Source organism: Ovis canadensis, chromosome 18 (genome assembly GCF_042477335.2).
Source record: "Ovis canadensis isolate MfBH-ARS-UI-01 breed Bighorn chromosome 18, ARS-UI_OviCan_v2, whole genome shotgun sequence".
NCBI classification, from domain to species: domain Eukaryota; kingdom Metazoa; phylum Chordata; class Mammalia; order Artiodactyla; family Bovidae; genus Ovis; species Ovis canadensis.
The window spans coordinates 68541345-68561332 of NC_091262.1; the positions used below are offsets into that span (position 1 = coordinate 68541345).

A 19988-nucleotide genomic window follows, 5' to 3' on the forward strand; every position below is an offset into this window, starting at 1 on the left:
AGTAAGATGAAGATTTGGAGTGTCAGGGGTTGGGGTATTAAGCTGTAAATTTGAGTAAGGTAATTAGTGGTTGACCTCATTGAAGTGACATTTGTCCAAACTCTAGGAGATGAGGAATTCAACCATGCAGTCTGTTAAAACCAGCTGAGACACAAAGCTAAATTTATTAAATTCATCAAATAAAGGAGACTACTTTTAGAAAACAGTCTCCCCAAATAGTGCTTGAGCAGGTCTTCTGTAGATGACTCAGATTGGCTGCAGTGGAAATGGGAAAGATTGTAGTTGGCTTTTCTGGATGCTTATCTTTCACAAATCCTGCCATTCTTCTGCTCCTGCAGGGTCTCATATGACTTAAGACGGCAAAGTTTCCCAAGGTCCACGACTTTAAAGAAGGCTTTAAATACAAGGGTCTCAGTAGTGTGTTGCTGATACAGATATGATTTGCAGAATACGGCTTCTTTCCCACGTTTATAGTAGAATCTGGTGGGAGAATGTTGATGCAAAGATGACCAGTGTAAAGGCCCTGAAGCAGGAGTGTGCCTGGAGTGTTCAAGGGAACATCATTATGACTGACTAGAACTGAAAGGGAAGAAGGGGGGTAGTAGGAAGTGAAATCAGAGGGGTAATGAATGAGCAGCCAACTCATGTTATTTTGTTTTGCTCCAGCTTCTGTGTTGAGAATGGCCTATCTGGGAACAAAGGTGGAAGAAAGGACCATATAAGAGGCCATGGCAGTAATCTAACCAAGGAATGATGGTGGCAGTGAGAGGGGAGAAAGATTGGGTTCTGACTGTGTACAGCTGACGGGATTTTCTGATGGATTAGAGAGACAAAAGGCAATGGCACCCCACTCTAGTACTCTTGCCTGGAAAATCCCATGGATGGAGGAGCCTGGCAGGCTGCAGTCCATGGGGCTGCTAAGAGTGAGCAACATCACTTTCACTTTTCACTTTCATGCATTGAAGAAAGAAATGGCAACCCACTCCAGTGTGCTTGCCTGGAGAATCCCAGGGACAGGGGAGCCTGGTGGGCTGCCGTCTATGGGGTCGCACAGAGTCGGACACGACTGAAGTGACTTAGCAGCAGCAGCAGAGAGACAAAGAGGGAGTCAGTGGGCTTGAGCACCAGGAAGGACTTCAGTTGCTGCTGTTGGGAAGGTTGAAGGTAGCTCAGTTGTGATGAAGAATAGGGAGATCTGAAACTCCTTTTTAACACAGTACTTTGCTTTTCACAGTATGTTTGAAATATGGAGGATTTCAGAGTTTTTTTTTTTTTTTTTTTTTTTTAAGAAAATCTCAAAACCCACATTGTCTTTTTTTTCATGCCTCATTTCTTAGGTACTCTTTACTATATAACTTTAAAAAATAATCGGCCTATGATTCTCACATGAATTGTGCTTTGTGAAAAAAGCCAGATTCAAAAGGTTACATACTATATTGTTGTTTAGTCACTAAGCCATGTCCAACTCTCTCCAACCCCTTGGACTGCAGCCTGCCAGGCTCCTCTGTCCATGGGATTTCCCAGGCAAGAATACTGGAGTGGGTTGCCATTTGCTCCTCTATAGGCTCTGCCTGACCCAGGGGTAGAACCCAAGCCTCCTGCATTGGCAGGTGGGTTCTATACCAACGAGCCACCAGGGAATCGCAAATCTGGAATAGGTCAAAGCTAAATACTTACTTACTTTTCACTGAAATAATTTTGGTATTTGAAAATTTTTTTACCTTTATACAGATTCTGAAATGAGAGCTGTTTACATGAAATCTGTGCGAAGTCCATTGATGAGCAATCGATACAAAATAGTCCATAAGAAACATAACAACATAAACATTTTCTCCCAGGTATGAACTATAGAAATATAGTGGAGAATTTCTTGGTGGCAATGTTGGAATATATTCCTGTTAATGAAGCCTTCACTTTGTTTCTAAAACTCCATCAGAACTATTTGCAGTAGTTTCTGCCCTGAGTAAGGAAGATGGACTAACATGAATTCTCAAAATCCCTTTCAGTCAGAATTTGATCACATTTTCCTTTTGTTAACTTGAGCTAATTAGAATATACTCTGAATTTGTTTTCCAATTAGAGTATTTAAAGGAGGTGAACAGAACTTTATCATCTACTAAAGTTTCAACTCTTCTGTTGTTATATTTCTCTTAGAAATTAATTTTTTCCAGTAAAATGGCATATCAGAACATTATAGTTTATTTGGAATCAATTTTGTATTAGTCTTATTTGTTTATAAACTGCCATATTCAGCTCAGAAATATGGGCATTTTTTTAATGATCATTCTTATCTCTGCACTTTCATTGTATTTATTATATAGTCTTTTATCAATTACTTATCACAGCATTTTCTGAATTACTGTTCATTTCTCTGGCTACTTGCACTAGACTATAAATTTCTAGAGGGTAAATCATTTTTTTTTATTCCCAAACTTCTTATTTTCTTCCATTTTAAGAATATACTCAGAAAGAAGATGTGGTATATATAAAAACTGGAAGTTTACTCAGCCATAGAGAAGAATGAAATTTTGCCTTTTGTGACCACATGGATGGACCTAGAGTGCATTATGCTAAGTGAAAGAAGTCAGAGAAAGAAAAATATTGTATGATTTCACTTATATGTAGAATCTGAAAAATAAAACAAATGAACCACCATAATAAGGAAATCATAGACACAAAGAGCAATCAGGTGGTTGCCAGAGAGGAATGAGTGGGGAGGAGAGAAATAGGTGAGGGAGATTAAGGGATACAAATTTCCAGTTGCAAAATAAATGTCATACCTATGAAATGTACAGTGTGGGGAATATAGTCAATAATTATATAATATCTGTACAGTGACAGATTGTAACTAGACTCATCCTGGTGATCATTTTGAAATGTATGTTATGTAACAGAACTAACATCATGTTGTAGGTTAATTATACTTCAAAAACTCACTCATAGAAAAGGGGATCAGGTTTATGGTTATCAGAGGCGGGGGCAGGGGATGGTACGGGGGAAAGGGGAATTGGATGAAGACAGTCAAAAAGTGCAGACTTCAGTGATAAGATAAATAGTTACTTGTTATGGGCTTTGCAGGTGTCTCGGTTAGTAAAGAATCCCTCTCAGTGCAGGAGACACAAGAAACGCAGTTTCAGTCCCTGGGTTGGGAAGATCCCCTGGAGGAGAAAATGGCAACCCACTCCAGTATTCTTGCCTGGGAAATGCCGTGGACAGAGAAGCCTGGCGGGCTACAGTCCACGGGGTCACAAAGAGTCAGACATGACTGAGCATTCACGCAGGCACAGACCTTGGGATGTAATGTACATGATAAATATAATTAATACTGCTGTATGTTAAATATGAAAATTGTCAAGAGAGTAAATGCTAAGAGTTCTCACCACAAGGAAAAAGTATGTTTTTCTATTTCTTTAATTTTGTTTCTCTATAGATGAGGGCTGTTCACTAAATTTATTTCATGATGTAGTGAGTCAAATCATTATGCTATACACCTTAAACTTATACGGTGTTGTATGCCAATTATATCCCAATAAAACTGGAAGAAAAAAAAGAATATGCTCAATAAAGAGTCAGTTGAGCAAGTGACTGAATTAATAAAGTATATGAAATAAATATTCAGAGAGATATCATGAACTTAAAAGAACAGGTTAAAAACATGCTGGTTTTATGAAGTTTATTATACTCTTATTTGTGTTTTTATTGTAGATTCCCGAACAAGATGAAACCTATTTAGAAGACAGTTTTTGTGTTGATGAAGAGGAGTCTTGCAAAAGCCAGTCAAGTGAAGAAGTTTGTGTTGATTTTAACCTAATAACTGAAGACTGCGATACAAACGAGAGTGAAAAATATAAAACCCGACGTGCAGTAAAGCTAAAACAAATGAAGATGAGACAAAATTGTGCACGTTCGAAAAATAAATTATCCAGAATTATTTTACTGGATGATTCAAGCGAGGAGGAAAATGGTGTAAAGGATAAACAGGAATCCGGGACTGTGGTTGACCCAAGCACAGTGCCTTCTGGGTCTTCACTGCAGTCCAGGGACCACTCTAATCCAGTTGGTAATCAACTGCTAAACCAGAGACGACAGACACTACCTAATTTCAAGGTTCCCGTTTCTGACGTCTCAGACTGCAAACCTCAGAGCCGTACTAGCATGGAGTCTGCCTCATCGTTGTTCACTACTGTGAGTGCACAGAAAGACTGTAGAAAGTTTCCAGCTCAGTTGAAGGTATGAGTCAAACCAGAAAAAAAGCCTTCATGTGTTTTCCAAAAAGTTTTTTTGTTTGTTTTCCTTTCTTTTGTGTTAAATAACAAGGTCAAAGAAAAATTAATAATAGAATTCTTCAGACAAGAAATCAGCATACTAAATTATATAGCTAATTCATAGGATGCTTGTTTTTTTTTAATGTGTTAATAGCTTTCTTAAGAACACTGTAAGGAAACACGCTTATTTTATAAAAAGAATATAGGAAATTAGCTTCTTGCAAGGTAACAGAAATTACATGCTCAGAACTAGTTTCCCCAGATTAACTTTTCTTTCCCTCTCTGAAGGCTTCAGGTATATAACTCTCATCTACTTACTGGGGAGAGGAGGTTAGGGGCCTGATTTTCTTCCTTTGAATTTCTTTCCTTCCAGAATGGTGATATAGTTTACTTTCCAGCTCCTCTTTATTTTGCTATTGCTGAAGTAATCCCCAAAACTGTTTGCAGTTTTCAGGAGTTTATAGTTGCAGTAATTTTGCTAAACCAGGGGTTAAAGTGACAGTAATAGGAATCCCTCAACCTAGACTTCTGTTGCTCTCTTCCTCCAGGTGCTTTAGGCCATTCCACCTTAGCAGCATGCTCCAGTGTCCACACAGTAGCCCTCCGATTGGCATTTCCGTACATTATCTCCAGACTTTTTTTTTTTTTTTCGTTTTGCATGAAAGTATTTCTGGAAGGCATAATTAGATAAAGTTGACTAGATTGTCTTATCAATAAATTGGAGAACAACAAAGTACTTCATTTCTCTGAGCCTCAGAATTATCAGCTCTAGTAAAAAGATAGTAATCCCAAGGGTCAAGGTAGGTAGTACTTATACAATACTTTGAAAACCGGTAAGCACTCTCTGCGTTTCTACTTTAGCATGCTCCAACCAAAAAACATAGATATACCCTAGTAATATTTTGAGGACTGTGAAAAAGAATAAGTAGATTTTTACAGAAGTCTATTTTAACTTCTATCATCTCGTGCATGGTATGATTCTTCTTCCAATTAGGGGAAACAATTTGAGGTAAATTTGAAAAGACAGAAAATAAACTAAATATCCTGTCAAAAACTGATACGGAAAATGTTAATATTTAACTGTCACATATATTATATACACAGTGTTCCTTGTTCATCATTTGCCTTTGTTTTGTTTTTAGTAGGTTTTGCCATAGGAAATTTTAGCTTTTTTATAGAGTTGCAATTTTTTTCTTTATAATTTCTGAGATCAGTGTTTAAAAAGCCATTTTGTATTTAAAGATAACTAAATATTTCTAATATTTTTTGTTTCTTTAGTGTCATTTTTTCTTTCATTAGATTTATTATTTTTCTTAAAAAAATTGAATATTAAATGCATTTTAAAGATTATTCTGAGTGATTAGCACTTCCTCTTTAGCTTAGAATATAGAAAGCTGGAAAGAATGTTGCTCCCATCCTTGCAACAACAACAAAAAAAGCCAGATAATCTACAAAATCATAAGTTTATTTGGATCTGAGGTTGCATGGCAACCAATTAGCCTGATATCTAAGGAAAGACAAATGCCTCCAAGGAGAGACTTGCTGAGTTGGAACAGTCACTGGACATTGTACAATCTAGTAAGGAGACCTCAGCTAAAACTTTAATGAATTGCTAGTCATCAAGTGTTCACAGAAAAGATTGAGAGAGGAAAGCTCCTTCCCAATGCAGGCTGTGGGCAAGTGGCCAGCAGCTCCTGTGGGAAAGGCACCAAGCCCCATCTAGTTCTTTCTCCCAGCATTCCCCTGTAGAACAAAAAGCATTTAGCCACTAGGGGGAGGATAACAAACTCTGTAGTCCCCAGGGCCTAGGTGAAGACTCTTTGCAGAGGAAGAAAAGGAAAGAGAGAAACTAGAATTAAGGAGAGGAGAGAGCAAGTAGAAGATTTAGTTGAACAGGCAATGGCTGAGGATTTTCCAAAAGTAATGAACTTTGGCATACAAGTATCTGAGTCCCTGTTTTCAGCTATCATGGGTGTTACCTTGAAGTGGCATTCCTGGGCCACATGCTCATGCTTTAACTTTGCGCATTTGCCAAACTTTTCCAAAGTGGCTGCATCATTTCCATTCCCACCAACAATGCACGTCCCAGTTGTTTTCACATTCTCATCAATGCATTTTCCTTTTAGAAAATGTCTAGCCATCCTACTAGGTGTTAAGTGGTAGCTAGTCGTAGCTTCATCTACACAGTACCTTTGGTCCTGTTGAAGGAAGAAGGAAAAGTATCAGTGAGAAAAATCAGCCTAGGTGTTAGAAGTTTATGGCGCCAACATATATGTAATTGATGGTGATTGATGTGTTCTGCTTTTCAGGGTGCTAGTGCTCTGGAGGACTCTGGCACTTGGGTGCCATGCTGTTCCAACTCAGGACCACGTTTGGCTGACACACATGATTCTCTAAGACTGCCCCAGGAAGGCCACAGAACTTGTATTCTTGTAGATAGTCGTGAAATCGTTTCTGGTTCAGAAGTAGTTTCTTCCCTAAGAGCAATCCATGGCTTACAGGTAGAGGTCTGTCCTCTTAATGGTTGTGATTATATTGTGAGTAACCGCATGGTGGTGGAAAGGAGGTCTCAGTCTGAGATGTTAAATAGCATCACTAAGAACAAGCTCATCGATCAGATCCAGCACCTACAGAGCATGTTTGAAAGAATATGTGTGATTGTGGAAAAGGACAGAGAAAAAACAGGTTTGTATTTTTATAAGGCTGTAAAGGAACTTGACCATTATTTAGTTCATTATTCTACTGTCAGGATGTGGGAGGCTCTTAAAATGTGAATACCTGACTTGTGAATATTTCCATAATGTCATAATATTTTTCATTAGTCACTGTGTTTAAATGCAGCTTATAAGAATTGAAGAGGGTGAATTGAAGGCAAGTGAACCAATCATAAGTCTTTCTCTGGGAGGAGCCCTGGGAAGGGTACCAGAAATAAGGCGGCAGTGTGGAAGAGGAGGATTCAGGTGTTTAAGAAGGTAGAATTAGCAGGAGTAAGTGGAAGCAATCAAGAATTACTCTTGAGCTGACCAGTTTCTTGATTACTGGGCAGTCAGGTAGTGGTGCTATTCTTTGAAATTATGAATATAGGAGAAGCAGCAGATTTGAGAGACTACAGAGGTGTTTAATGTTGAATACATTAAGATTGAATTCTCAGTGGGTCACTAAAATGGGTGCCTAGGATATTTTGGAAAATGCAGGCTCGGAGCTTCCGTTAGGGAGGGAGTTTTATGGGTGATGTTTAACTGTATAAGGGCATCCCTGAGACTAGTGAAAAGATCACAGGATATGGAATCAGAAGATGCTCTGAGTTCTGGTGCCTTCTATAGCTATGTGACATTCCATCTGACAGTTAACTCCTCTAAGGAGTTAATAGTATACTTTTCCTAGTCATCCCATGGTGTTACAAGAATTCAGTGAAATCATGCAGCTGAAAGCCAGTATGGAAGAATTCAAGGATTATACAGTCATTACGTATATAAAAGGAAATAATGTTTATGTAAAATGTTGGTTCAGGAATTGAGCGACGTACCTTTTTATCACCACTGTCATCATTGAACCATATGATCGTGAATAAGTCACTCTCTTTCAGTAACCCCAATCCAATTTCTTTTTTCTTTTTTGACAAATGAGGGCTTTAGATTACATGATCTTTTGGGTCTTTCTAGTGCTAAATTTCTATAATTTACTTTATACAAACATACCCTTTATAAAGGAAATAGATTTGTAATAAAAAGGAAAGTAATGTGACAAAAGCTATGGAAAAAAATCTTTTTTTTTTTTTTGGCATAAGGAAGAATGCCAAAAGAAGGATGTAGGTAGACATGGAAAGGAAATGAATGAGGAGAGTAGGGAAGAGTTAAATTAACAGGCAAGAGTTAGAGATATTTTAACGGGTGTGGAATGTATTGTTGTGCTTGAAATAAATAGATAAGAATTTTATATCTGTTAGAAGTATTACTAAGTGAACACTTCAGCAATGCTAACATTATGGATTTGAGAGATGAATAATATGGTCTTGGCCATCAGGAATGAGTTATCTAGAAATATACTTTCTCCCCTGTCTACTCACCTTCTGTTGATTCTAATTTAAGACACTCATAAAGACAGTTTTCCCCTCTTTTCTCTCTCAGATATCTGAGAATCACTTTAAATCTTTAGCAGTAGGATTTCTCATTAGCATAACGTGGCACTAGTTTGCTTAATGATACAGATCTTGGGATTTTAACAATGTATAGTATTAACAGTTCTACTTAATGTAAGTTACCAAGGTTTGCATTTCCTTAAATATAATAGGAGACACATCCAGGATGTTTAGGAGAACAAAGAGCTATGACAGCCTGCTGACTACCTTAATTGGTGCTGGGATCCGGATTCTTTTCAGTTCCTGCCAAGAAGAAACTGCAGGTTTGCTAAAGGAATTGTCTTTAGTGGAACAAAGAAAGAATGTCGGCATTCACGTTCCAACAGTGGTGAACAGTAATACGTGTGAAACTCTTCAGTTTTATCTGAGTATTCCCAATATAAGTTATATAACTGCACTGAATATGTGTCACCAGTTCTCATCTGTGAAAAAGATGACAAACAGGTATGTCTGTTTTAATATTTTTAAATGGTTACTTTAAAATTGTTCTAAGAGGGATTTCATTGGAATTTTCATATTTTTTAAAAGTAAAGAGGTGTAGTGCCAGTTAGATTCATTCAGTAAAGACTTTGCTTGTCACCGCATTAAGCTGAGGACATTAATGGGGAGGAGGGTCGGTAAAAAAGGTAAGCATTGTATTTGTAGCTTAGAGCCCTATGGGGAGGTAGACAGCACTTATATTTTGACCTTGCATTCTAACATTTCTGGGCTTAGTTCTGTAACTAAAAAAATGTTCAAGTTGAAAGTTTTACTAGGTTTTAATGACTATATTGCTTGAAAATCAAATGAAGGTATTAGCAAATAGGTTAAACTACAGGCCCAAATAAGATGTTGAAATTATCATTTTAAATGATTTCAAATATAGGAAATAAATGTGCTTTTATTTAAACCAATGCTAAACACATTAACTGAATGTAGAAATCTTAGGGAAAAAAAAATTTCCTTAAAGGCTTTTGTTTGGTGTTGTTTAAACAAGAATATTGAATTTTATAAGTCAGAAGTTCAAGCCTATTTTTGTTTCTTTTTCAGCACACCTCAAGAAATTTCGATGTATGCACAAGTAACTCATCAAAAGGCTGAGGAGATCTATAGATATATTCACTATATATTTGACATGCAAATGTTGCCAACTGATCTTAACCAAGGTAGTATTAAATCTGATACGTGATCAGACTGCTCAGGTTGGGTTACCAGAGAACAGTACAAAATGCACTTCAGTAATCATTGCTGCAGTTTATGATTATGTTTAATACATGTATATGAGAATATTGCCCTATTGTTTTATACTGTGTACATTTTTATTTGTACAGAATATATAAATTATTGAAGAAAACGTGTTTAATAATTATTTTGGTTAATTAGAGAATGAAACTTTCTTATTGAATAAAAAGTTTATTTAAGGTGCTGTTAAGAAATAAAAGCTAGAGTGAAAGATGTATTTTAGAAATTTTCTAGAGATTATAGTGCTGTCGTTGTCATTTGTTAGCATTATGGGTTGATGTATCTGCTGCCAGCTTAATGGTCATAAATTTTTTCCTATACATATACAATATTGAATAGGTATGGGTGGTACATGTATTGTGAGATGATGCCCCAGAAACTAGGAAAAGTCAAAAATTTAACTGAATCCTCAGTTCAGTTCAGTCACTCAGTCGTGTCTGACTCTTTGCAACCCCACGAATAGAAGCACGCCAGGCCTCCTTGTCCATCACCAACCCCCGGAGTTCACCCAAACCCATGTCCGTCGAGTCAGTGATGCCATCCAGCCATCTCATCCTCTGTCGTCCCCTTCTCCTCCTGCCCCCAATCCCTCCCAACATCAGGGTCTTTTCTAATGAGTCAACTCTTCACATGAGGTGGCCAAAGTACTGGAGTTTCAGCTTCAGCATCAGTCCTTCCAGTGAACACCCAGGACTGATCTCCTTTAGAATGGACTGGTTGGATCTCCTTGCAGTCCAAGGGACTCTCAAGAGTCTTCTCCAACACCACAGTTCAAAAGCATCAATTCTTCGGCACTCAGCTTTCTTCACAGTCCAACTCTCACATCCATACATGACCACTGGAAAAACCATAGCCTTGACTAAATGGACCTTTGTTGGCAAAGTAATGTCTCTGCCTTTCAATATACTATCTAGGTTGGTCATAACTTTCCTTCTGAGGAGTAAGGGTCTTTTAATTTCATGGCTGCAGTCACCATCTGCAGTGATTTTGGAGCCCCCAAAAATAAAGTCTGACACTGTTTCCACTGTTTCCCCATCTATTTGCCATGAAGTGATGGGACCAGATGCCATGGTCTTAGTTTTCTGAATGTTGAGCTTTACGCCAACTGTTTCACTCTCCTCTTTCACTTTCAAGAGGCTTTTTAGTTCCTCTTCACTTTCTGCCATAAGGATGGTGTCATCTGCATATCTGAGGTTATTGATACTTCTCCCGGCAATCTTGATTCCAGCTTTTGCTTCTTCCAGCCCAGCATTTCTCATGATGTACTCTGCATATAAGTTAAATAAACAAGGTGACAATATACAGCCTTGACATACTCCTTTTCCTATTTGGAACCAGTCTGTTGTTCCATGTCCAGTTCTAACTGTTGCTTCCTGACCTGCATATAGGTTTCTCAAGAGGCAGGTCAGGTGGTCTGGGATTCCCATCTCTTTCAGAATTTTCCACAGTTTAGTTGTGATCAACTGAATACTAATAGCTGTCAAATTCTAGTAGTATGAACTCCAATCTATACTACTTCTTTTGTTATTGTTGAAATATCAAAGAAGTGATATACTGGAGTTGGAAAATTTCAGTATAGGTTGAGCTATCAAATGCAGGCTGTCATTGTGACCCATTACATTGCATCTGTGATGCTACTAATATTTTAAGATGGTTCCGTATTATTACCTGCAACATGAGTCCCTTCCTTCTAGTCAGTGTACTGCTAAAGCAGTCTTTAATTATGGATATATGTTTTCCCCACTTAAGGTCCTTTTTTCTGTTTGCCTTATTTTTATCTCCTATTACACATTGTTGGGGAGTTGAATCAACCTGACAGCAGAGGGTTTCACTTAAGACTGGGCATGGACTTCAAAGCTGATCTAATTCAGATTGATTTTCTCTTTCCTATCAGACGATGAAAGTCAGACACAGAAGCAAGTAGCTTACTCAAGTATAGACTGGGAAATCCAGAACAGGAGCCCAAGAACTAGATCGTTTTCTTTCACTAAAAAATCTGCTCTGATCGTGAACTTAGCTCCTTTGGGACAGTGTAAATTCTGAATTCTTCTAAAGCAGTTATCTCTTCTTTCTGCTGTTCAGTAATTTTGTCAAATTTTTCCTTTACAGAGAGTAAAGGAAGTGATATAAATTATTGGCTGATGTGCAGTTTTCATTCTCTCTCTCAGGTCCAGTTCATCCCTTAGTATCTCACTGTGCTGTGGTGGAGTGGACTTGCTGAGCATTTCTCCCTAGTGAGCATGATTCTTAGCTTTGTCGGGTAGGAGGAAAGGGGCTTCTCTTTGATTCCAGTGTGCTGTGTTGCTGCTTCTCACGCTACGTGGTACCAGCGGCTGTGTTGGGTATGGCCGTCTGGTGGAACTTTGTGCCCCAGCTACACCAGAAGCACGCAGCCCCCTCAGCAACCTCACGTTGCCGTGGACTGATGGCTTCCCTACAGCCTCTCTCATGCAGACACCAGTGTCCTCAGATTCTGTGTGTGCACGCTGAAGACAGTGTTTCATAAACTGACATGGTTTGAGGGACATAACTTAGAGGATTTCATTTACTTATGCTTGCTGTGTAGAGACGTCTATCCGTTTTTAAACTGCAACAGCCTCTTTCTGTATTCCCACAGGTTGCACTTATCAATCCTATGGTTTATCAATCCATCTTGTCTGCCTTTGAGCCCTTTGAAAGTCTTTCTCTTCTGATTTTAAGTCTCCTTTGGATGTTACCTTAAACCTTACTAGTTTATCTAATGACCCAATGAAAAGAAATGGGAATATCCTGGTACCTGGCAGGTGGGATAAACAGAGACTTGATAAGTCACAGAGAATATGGGGAGGGGGGTACATTGTAGTTGATGTCAAGTGTATGCTATTTCAAAATACCCTTTTTGTTTCCTATTATAGAATTGAACTACCTTCAAATTCTGAAACCACTATCCGTTAATATCAAACAGCACATTATTACACCAAACATTTGCAACTTGAAGTTCTACAGTAGTTTTTTTAGAGCTACTCCAACATAACCCTTTCATTTTTTTCATGCTGCTGCTGCTAAGTCGCTTCAGTTGTGTCCGACTCTGTGCAACCCCATAGACGGCAGCCCACCAGGCTCCCCCATCCCTGGGATTCTCTAGGCAAGAACACTGGAGTGGGTTGCCATTTCCTTCTCCAATGCATGAAAGTGAAAAGTCAGAGTGAAGTCGCTCAGTCCTTCACTGCAAATATATATGTGGCAGAAACTATCATGGTAGTTTAAAGGAGAATGATCTCATTTTACCTGCACTATTCTTTTTAAATCTTGTGTTTCTGTGAATTCTATAGTTCTTTAGTAGCTGATCATTACTGAGTAAATGCTTAGGAAACAAAGTATTTTTTCCATAAGTTCTGATATTTTTCAAGGAAAGAGCTGAACCATTAACCAAAAAGGTCATTTTTTTCTATGATCCAGCAGTTAGAAAAACCAACCAAAATACGAATATTATAAAAACTAACTTTATTTGAACAACCTAACTGGAGAGAAAGAGTGAGTGATGTACTATAAACAGAGGGAAAAAAATTTCCATGTCAAATTTAAAACATAATGGCAGAATATGCTAAAAGATGTTTATTTCCAAAGAAGCTGTCCAAAAGGAAAACAGTGTTTATTATGACGTGACATAGTAACTTCACTTCTTACAGTAGTAGATCTGTAACATGAATGTTGTCTAATCCAGTCTTTTAAATACTGAGACCAAATTTTTGCTATGTCTGCTTAAAAATACAACAAAATGTTTTCTCATTCTACTTAATAAAAATACTTAAAAGCAATAAATGAAATTTACATAGGTTTCACGGATGTGCCAATCACAAGCTTTAAGAAAAACAATCAGGAGAAAGCTTGTCAAAAGGTTTAAACAACATGTAATTAAAACATTACATCTGACTTGTATACCAAGTGGTGACAAATGCTAACCTAAGGTTTTCATTTTCTTAAATGTTTAAAAAAAAAAAATAACAACACCTGTATGGAACATGATTTTCTTAAACAGACTAAGATGCTTTTGAGAGACATAAAACATGAAACCTTTGAAAAAGAGTGTGCAGTTTCTATAAAGAAAATATACATCAGATGAAGACACAAATACACTGTCTGCTTCTTGATAAACATCCTGGACATGTTCTCTTATTTATACTATGCAGAATCAGAACTTGAAAAATAATAATCGTTCTCTTCTTCATCTAAAGACTCCATAGCCTTTGTGAAAAGTTTTCCAATACCAGAGTTCTCTGCTAATTCTGTAACGAGAAGTTTAATAAAAAAGATTAATATATTTCTAAAAGCAATTTCAAGGAAATTGAAAATAACTATAGGAAACAAATTGATAGGTCTGCCCACTTGAGAACAGTTAATTTTAATACTGTATTAATAAATAGACTACTCTATAGTAGAACAGAGCTACAAAAGAAAAGTATATTACCTTTGTTAAATGGTGTTTTCCTTCTTGATGGTGGAGTTGAAAAATCAGTTTCAATCTACAAGAGAGTTCATATTAGCTAAGTGAAAAAATTTCCAAAACCACAGTTTTCTGCTAATTAACCTCCTGTGAAGCCTGCTTCAAACGTAGACAAAGTTCAGCATGCTTTATCCCAAAGGAAATATTACAAACTAATGCTGTAATGGTTAAAGGACAGCACCTGAAAGTTGCCAAAATCAACTGAATACTTATTCCATTCCATAACACTAGCAAAATTTGAGTTCTCTGTACTTTAAATTCCTGGCTAAAATAGTAATTCGACATATATGACAAGCTTCAAGTATATAATGCATGCTTATGAACACCGTACCTTTTAAACCATTGGCCATGGCTATCTTTAAAAAATGAAAAGGAATAGGATGGAAAAGAAAATATGACAGCACAGGCCAGACAGAAGTGGCAAGATATAATCAAAGTCCTGATAGGAAAATCTGCAAACTAGGATATTCTACCCAGCAAGGATATAATTCAGAATAGAAGGAGAGAGAAAGAATTTCACAGACAAGCAAAAACTGAAACACTACAGCAATGCTAAACCTATCCTAAAGGAAATATTGAAAGTTCTTTTCCAAACAGAAAAGTCAGAATCTACAGGAAAGAGAAAATCACAACTGGAAAGTAAATAAGCCAGGACACAGATTTTTTAAAAAAATGAAAAAAATTCATTAAAGCAATGATAACCACAATAAACAGCAAAAGGATGAATATGAAGATATAAAAGAGGACATCCAAATCATAAAATGTAGGTGAGGAAAGTAAGAAAATGTACATTTTTTCCTGCAGAATATGTTTGAGCCTATATTACTACCAGTCTAAACCAAGTAGACGGAGAAGGCAATGGCACCCCACTCCAGTACTCTTGCCTGGAAAATCCATGGATGGAGGAGCCTGGTGGGCTGCAGTCCATGGGGTCGCTAAGAGTCGGACATGACTGAGCGACTTCACTTTCACTTTTCACTTTCATGCCTTGGAGAAGGAAATGGTAACCCACTCCAGTATTCTTGCCTGGAGAATCCCAGGGACGGGGGAGCCTGGTGGGCTGCCGTCTATGGGGTCAGAGTTGGACACGACTGAAGCGACTTAGCAGCAGCAAACCAAGTGGATACAGGAAGGAGTTAATACATTTGAAAAACAAGGTAACCACAAAGCAAAAACATGCAACAGAGTCATAAAAACTAACGAGAGAACACAAACATACTATGAAAGAAAACCATCAGACTACAAAAGGGAAAACAAAATGGACAAATAAAGTACAAAATCAACAGGTAAATAAGGCTTAAAATGGTAATCAATATATCTATCAATAATTACCTTTAATGTAAATGCACTAACCGTTCCAGTCAAAAAACAAGTGCACCCGCGCTGATTCATGTCAATGTATGGCAGAAGCCATCACAATATTGTAATTTTTCTCCAATTAAAATAAATAATTTTTAAAAACAGAGTGGCAGATTGGATGAAAAAGGAACCTACAGCATGCTGCCTACAGGAGGACAGACTTTAGGGCACATAGGACATTTCATGAAATGGAAATGTGAAGAGGGGGAGCGATACTCTTATCAGACAAAGTAGACTTTAAAACAAAGGCTATAAAGAAAGATAAAGAAGGCAAGCTACTAGAGCTATTGTAATGACAAAAGGATCACTACAATACAAGAGGATATTACAGTCATCAACACATATGCACCCAATAGAGGAGCATCCAGATGCATAAAACATACTAATAGAGCAGAGACATCCCTTTGCTGACAAAGATCCATATAATCAAAGCTATGGTTTTTCCAGTAGTCAGGTATGGATGTGAGAGTTGGACGATAAATAAGGCTGAGTGCCGAAGAATTGATGCTTTTGAACTGTGGGCTGGAGAGACTCTTGAGAGTCCCTTGGACAGCAAGATGAAACCAGTCAATCCTAAAGGAAATCAACCCTGATTATTCATTGGAAGGACTGATGCTGAAGCTGAAGCTCCAATATTTTGTCACCTGATGCAAAGAACTGACTCATTGGAAAGGGCCCTGATGCTGGGAAAGATTGAGGACAGGAGCAGAAGGGGGCGACAGAAGATGAGATGGTTGGATGGCATCACCGACTTAATGGACTTGAGTTAGAGCAAACCCTGGGGGACAGTGAAGGGCAGGGAGGCCTGGCGTGCTGCAGTCCATGGGGCTGCAGAATCGGACACGACTTAGCGAGTGAACAACAGACATAAAGAGAAAACTGACGGGAATACAATGATAGGAGGAGACTTTAACACCCCGCTTAAATCAATGGACACATCTTCAACACAGAAAATCAACAAGGCAGTGGAGATCCTAAATGATATGATGATATCATGATCCCCACATCATATGTTAATGAGACTGGAAAGCTCAAGTAGCTTGCCTTGTCATAAACCTGGTATGGAGTCAGACTTTGAAATCAGAACTTTTAATACTAAACCCTTTGCTCTATCCTGACCTAGTGGCTATAAATGAAGCCAAAATTTGATTCCTGTAAGGAATGTGGAGTTGGAAAAAGGGACTCAGGAAACACTGAGAGGGAGTTTGCCCACATTTTCAATTGCAGAGTAGAAGTTTTTTTGAAGAATTCAGTCTCCAGGCTGATCTTAAACCAAGGTTCCCAGAGGTATCTACCATTTCCTGTGGACAAATAAAGCCTATAAAGATTAGATCTGGTTAGCTAATCCCAAAGTTTCAGTTTAGAGACTCTGAGAGGAACTATACTCTAGCAGGTGTGCTATATAAATACTTCAACAAGGGTGAGGGGGAAAAAAAAGATGGCCGTAACCTGGCTTGAAGGAATACGCCCTCAGGGAATGAAGCAGTCTCCTTTTACCCCATACGTTATCATTCTCTAAGACTGGCTGTTTACTTTGAGGGAATCTGAAGTGAATTAGCTTTTCCTGAATACTTAGTTTTATCTGGATATAAATTATTCAAATTAAATGAGAAATGAAAATTTAGATCACTCAAAGGCAATATTGAGTTAACATTTTTCTGTAATTAGATTTCAAATATTGAAATACCTACAATACATACATACACATGTCAAATCAAGTAGCTGAATCTGAAAAATTTTGAAATCTAGAGTATCTAATGAAATTTCTTATTCCATGACAATCATAACTCAATCAGTATGGATTATTCCCCAATCACTGAATAGATATTACGCTTCTGTGTCTTGCCTGAAATGTCCTTCTCTAACCTATATTTCTCCCACCCTGCCTGACTCCTCAAATGAAAATTCTCACCTTACTCAAATGCTCCAGTCTATGAACTGCCATCTATAATCCTATAGCACTTACATGCTTACCTCACTCATAGCCTCATACTCTAATTTACTTATATTAGGCTATAAGCAACGTGAAGGCAGGGGTTATTACATAACTTATAACTCCAGCAATTTGCGAGGTATTATAGTTGTTCAACAGATGCAAGCATGCTCAGTCATTTCAGTCGAGTCCAACTCTTTGCAACCCCAATGGACCATAGCCCGCCAGGCTCCTCTGTCCATGGATTGATTCTCCAGGCAAGAATACTGGAGTGGGTTGCCATGCCCTCCTCCAGGGGATCTTCCCGACCCAGGGATCTAACGTACGTCTCCTGTGTTTCCTGCATTGCAGGCAGATTCTTTACCGCTTAGGTACTGGGAAGCCCCGACAAAGAAAAATACTTACCGTCTTTTTCTTGATATTGCCCCAGGTAGTGCCACCTTTACTTTTATGGGCTTTTTGCATACGAAAAACATATTTATCACAATCATTCCTGTTTAAATATAAAGTAATTTCAAATCAACATTAATCACCATACTTTAATCCACAGATTGAACAGCAATTGACAAAATTAATTTAAAATGTTTCCGTACGTTAAAAGTATATTTTATGTTCCATTTTAACACGCGTATACCCGTGGCGGATTCATGTTGATGTATGGCAAAACCAATACAATATTGTAAAGTGATTAACCTCCAATTAAAATTAAAAAGACAATCGTGTACCAATGGAGATGGACAAAATGCTTCAACCCTGCAAGACTGTTCTGAAAAATGATGGTTTACTCATTGTCCATTGTCCCATCTGTTCTTCCCAGTCTCTATCTTGCTGCCTGTCTTTTCTAAAACTCACTAAGACATCTTGTCCATTGATTCCCTTTTGTTATACCTTTTACTCCTTTCTCTTGTTCATGTCTTCCTTCCCTATCCAGGTTGAATCTTAAAAGTTATCACTTTAAGGATATGCATGTGATGAAAACTCTCCGTTAATTTATGCCTTCCAACTGTGTTGAGATTCAGTTTGGCTCATAAGCCTTTTATTTCTACATCGTTACATGTTTTTTATACCAACTAAGACTTTAAAAAAAAATTTTTTTTAACCTTACCTCTTTTCCCTTCTCATCCTTAGCAAATACACCTACCTGACTCATAATTTACAGATGAAAACTGAAGCTACATAGAACGTTGTTCTTAGTTTCCCCAACAATTACTCAGGACAGATTTTCTCTCTAGGCGTCAAGTTCCTTTATGATTGACTATCCATTCCTTTATGACTACTTGGCAGCTTAAAGGTATGACTGTAAGAAATCTGTAAATCTGTGATGTATATTAAGATATCAATGTGAACCAGAAGCACTGCTGCACAGTGCGTGAATGAGCCTAGCCAGTTGTTCAGGATCAGCACCTCATAAAACTACTGTCTGGTACAGATACTTTGGGAGTGATTAAAAAAAATACTGTTGCATAGCTTAAAATTGTTATGAAAAGGAAGCTAACTACTAGAGTCGGTGAAGTCTAAAGAGGTCTAGGAAACTCGTTTTTTAAAAATAAAGTTTTGCAAAATATATTATTGGTATGAGTCCATCTTGTGCTCTGTAAGGAAAAAAAGCCATTTTCTATCATTGTGAAAGTGATACATGTTAAAAAAAAAAAAACTATCATAATCCACAACAGTGTAATCCTACCATCTACAGATAATGGCTAGTGTTTTTGGTTAAGGAATTTCCTATCTCCTATGAATACATGTTACAAAACTGGGATCATACTGTAGGTAATGTAGTTTTATTTCTTAGCTCTTAAAAATTATTCACTGAACATCATTCTGTATCATTAAAGTTTATTGAAAGCGTTATTTAATCCTTTTAAACTTTTATTGTAGTATAGTTGCTTTACAATGTTGTGTTTTTACTGTACAGCAAAGTGAATCAGCTATACACACACACACCCACACACCTCCTCTTTTTTGGATTTCCTTCCCATTTAGGTCACCACAGAGCACTGAGTAGAGTTCTCTGTACTACAGTGTAGTTTCTGATTAGCTCTCTATTTTACACATAGTATCAATGTATCTATGTCAATCCTAGTCTCCCAGTTCATCCCACCACCCTCCCCCCTTGGTATCCATGTTTGTTCTTTACATCTGTGTCTCTATTTCACTTTGTAAATGAGACCCATCTGTATCAGGAGTTCCCCAGGCAGAGGGCCTGGGACTTGTAATGGTCCATGACCTGTTAGGAACCAAGCTGCACAGAAGGAGTTGAAGGACTGGTGAGTAAGTAAAGCTTCACTGCGGTTCCCCATTACTCACATCAAACCTGAACCATTCCACCCTCCACCCACCCTACCAGGTCCATGGAAAACTGTCTTCCACAAAACTGGCCCCTGGTGCCAAAACTGTTGGGAACTGCTGGTCTCGGCCAATTTTTTCAGATCCCATACTTATGCATCAACATACAATATTTGCTTTTCTCTGACTTACTTCACTCTGTATGACAGTCTCTAGGTCTGTCCTTGTCTCTATAAATGGCCCAATCTCATTCCCTCTATGGTGATATTCCACCGTATATATATGTCACGTCTTTATCCACTC

General features: G+C 37.8%; 2 protein-coding genes across 8 annotated transcripts in view; one reads left to right on the top strand and one right to left on the bottom strand.

Moving 5' to 3' along the window:
- Positions 1-9841, top strand: part of FANCM (FA complementation group M) — a 60975-nt gene extending 51134 nt beyond the window's left edge. For 4 of the 5 annotated variants that reach the window (XM_069558802.1, XM_069558803.1, XM_069558804.1 and 1 more), the window contains 5 exons: positions 1732-1838; positions 3706-4230; positions 6575-6950; positions 8556-8847; positions 9433-9841. In XM_069558802.1, coding sequence (XP_069414903.1) covers positions 1732-1838; positions 3706-4230; positions 6575-6950; positions 8556-8847; positions 9433-9571 — 1439 coding nt within the window. In that variant the 3' untranslated portion in view covers positions 9572-9841. The remainder of the gene's footprint in view (positions 1-1731; positions 1839-3705; positions 4231-6574; positions 6951-8555; positions 8848-9432) is intronic. The other variant, XR_011250169.1, reaches the window with a different exon arrangement.
- A 3362-nt stretch (positions 9842-13203) lies between these two features.
- The window catches only part of MIS18BP1 (MIS18 binding protein 1), a 45198-nt gene continuing 38413 nt past the window's right edge, over positions 13204-19988 (bottom strand). For all 3 annotated transcript variants that reach the window (XM_069558819.1, XM_069558818.1, XM_069558820.1), the window contains 3 exons: positions 17805-17892; positions 14072-14126; positions 13204-13889 (listed from right to left, as the gene is read on the bottom strand). In XM_069558819.1, the coding sequence (XP_069414920.1) occupies positions 13786-13889; positions 14072-14126; positions 17805-17892 (247 nt within the window). In that variant the 3' untranslated portion in view covers positions 13204-13785. The remainder of the gene's footprint in view (positions 13890-14071; positions 14127-17804; positions 17893-19988) is intronic.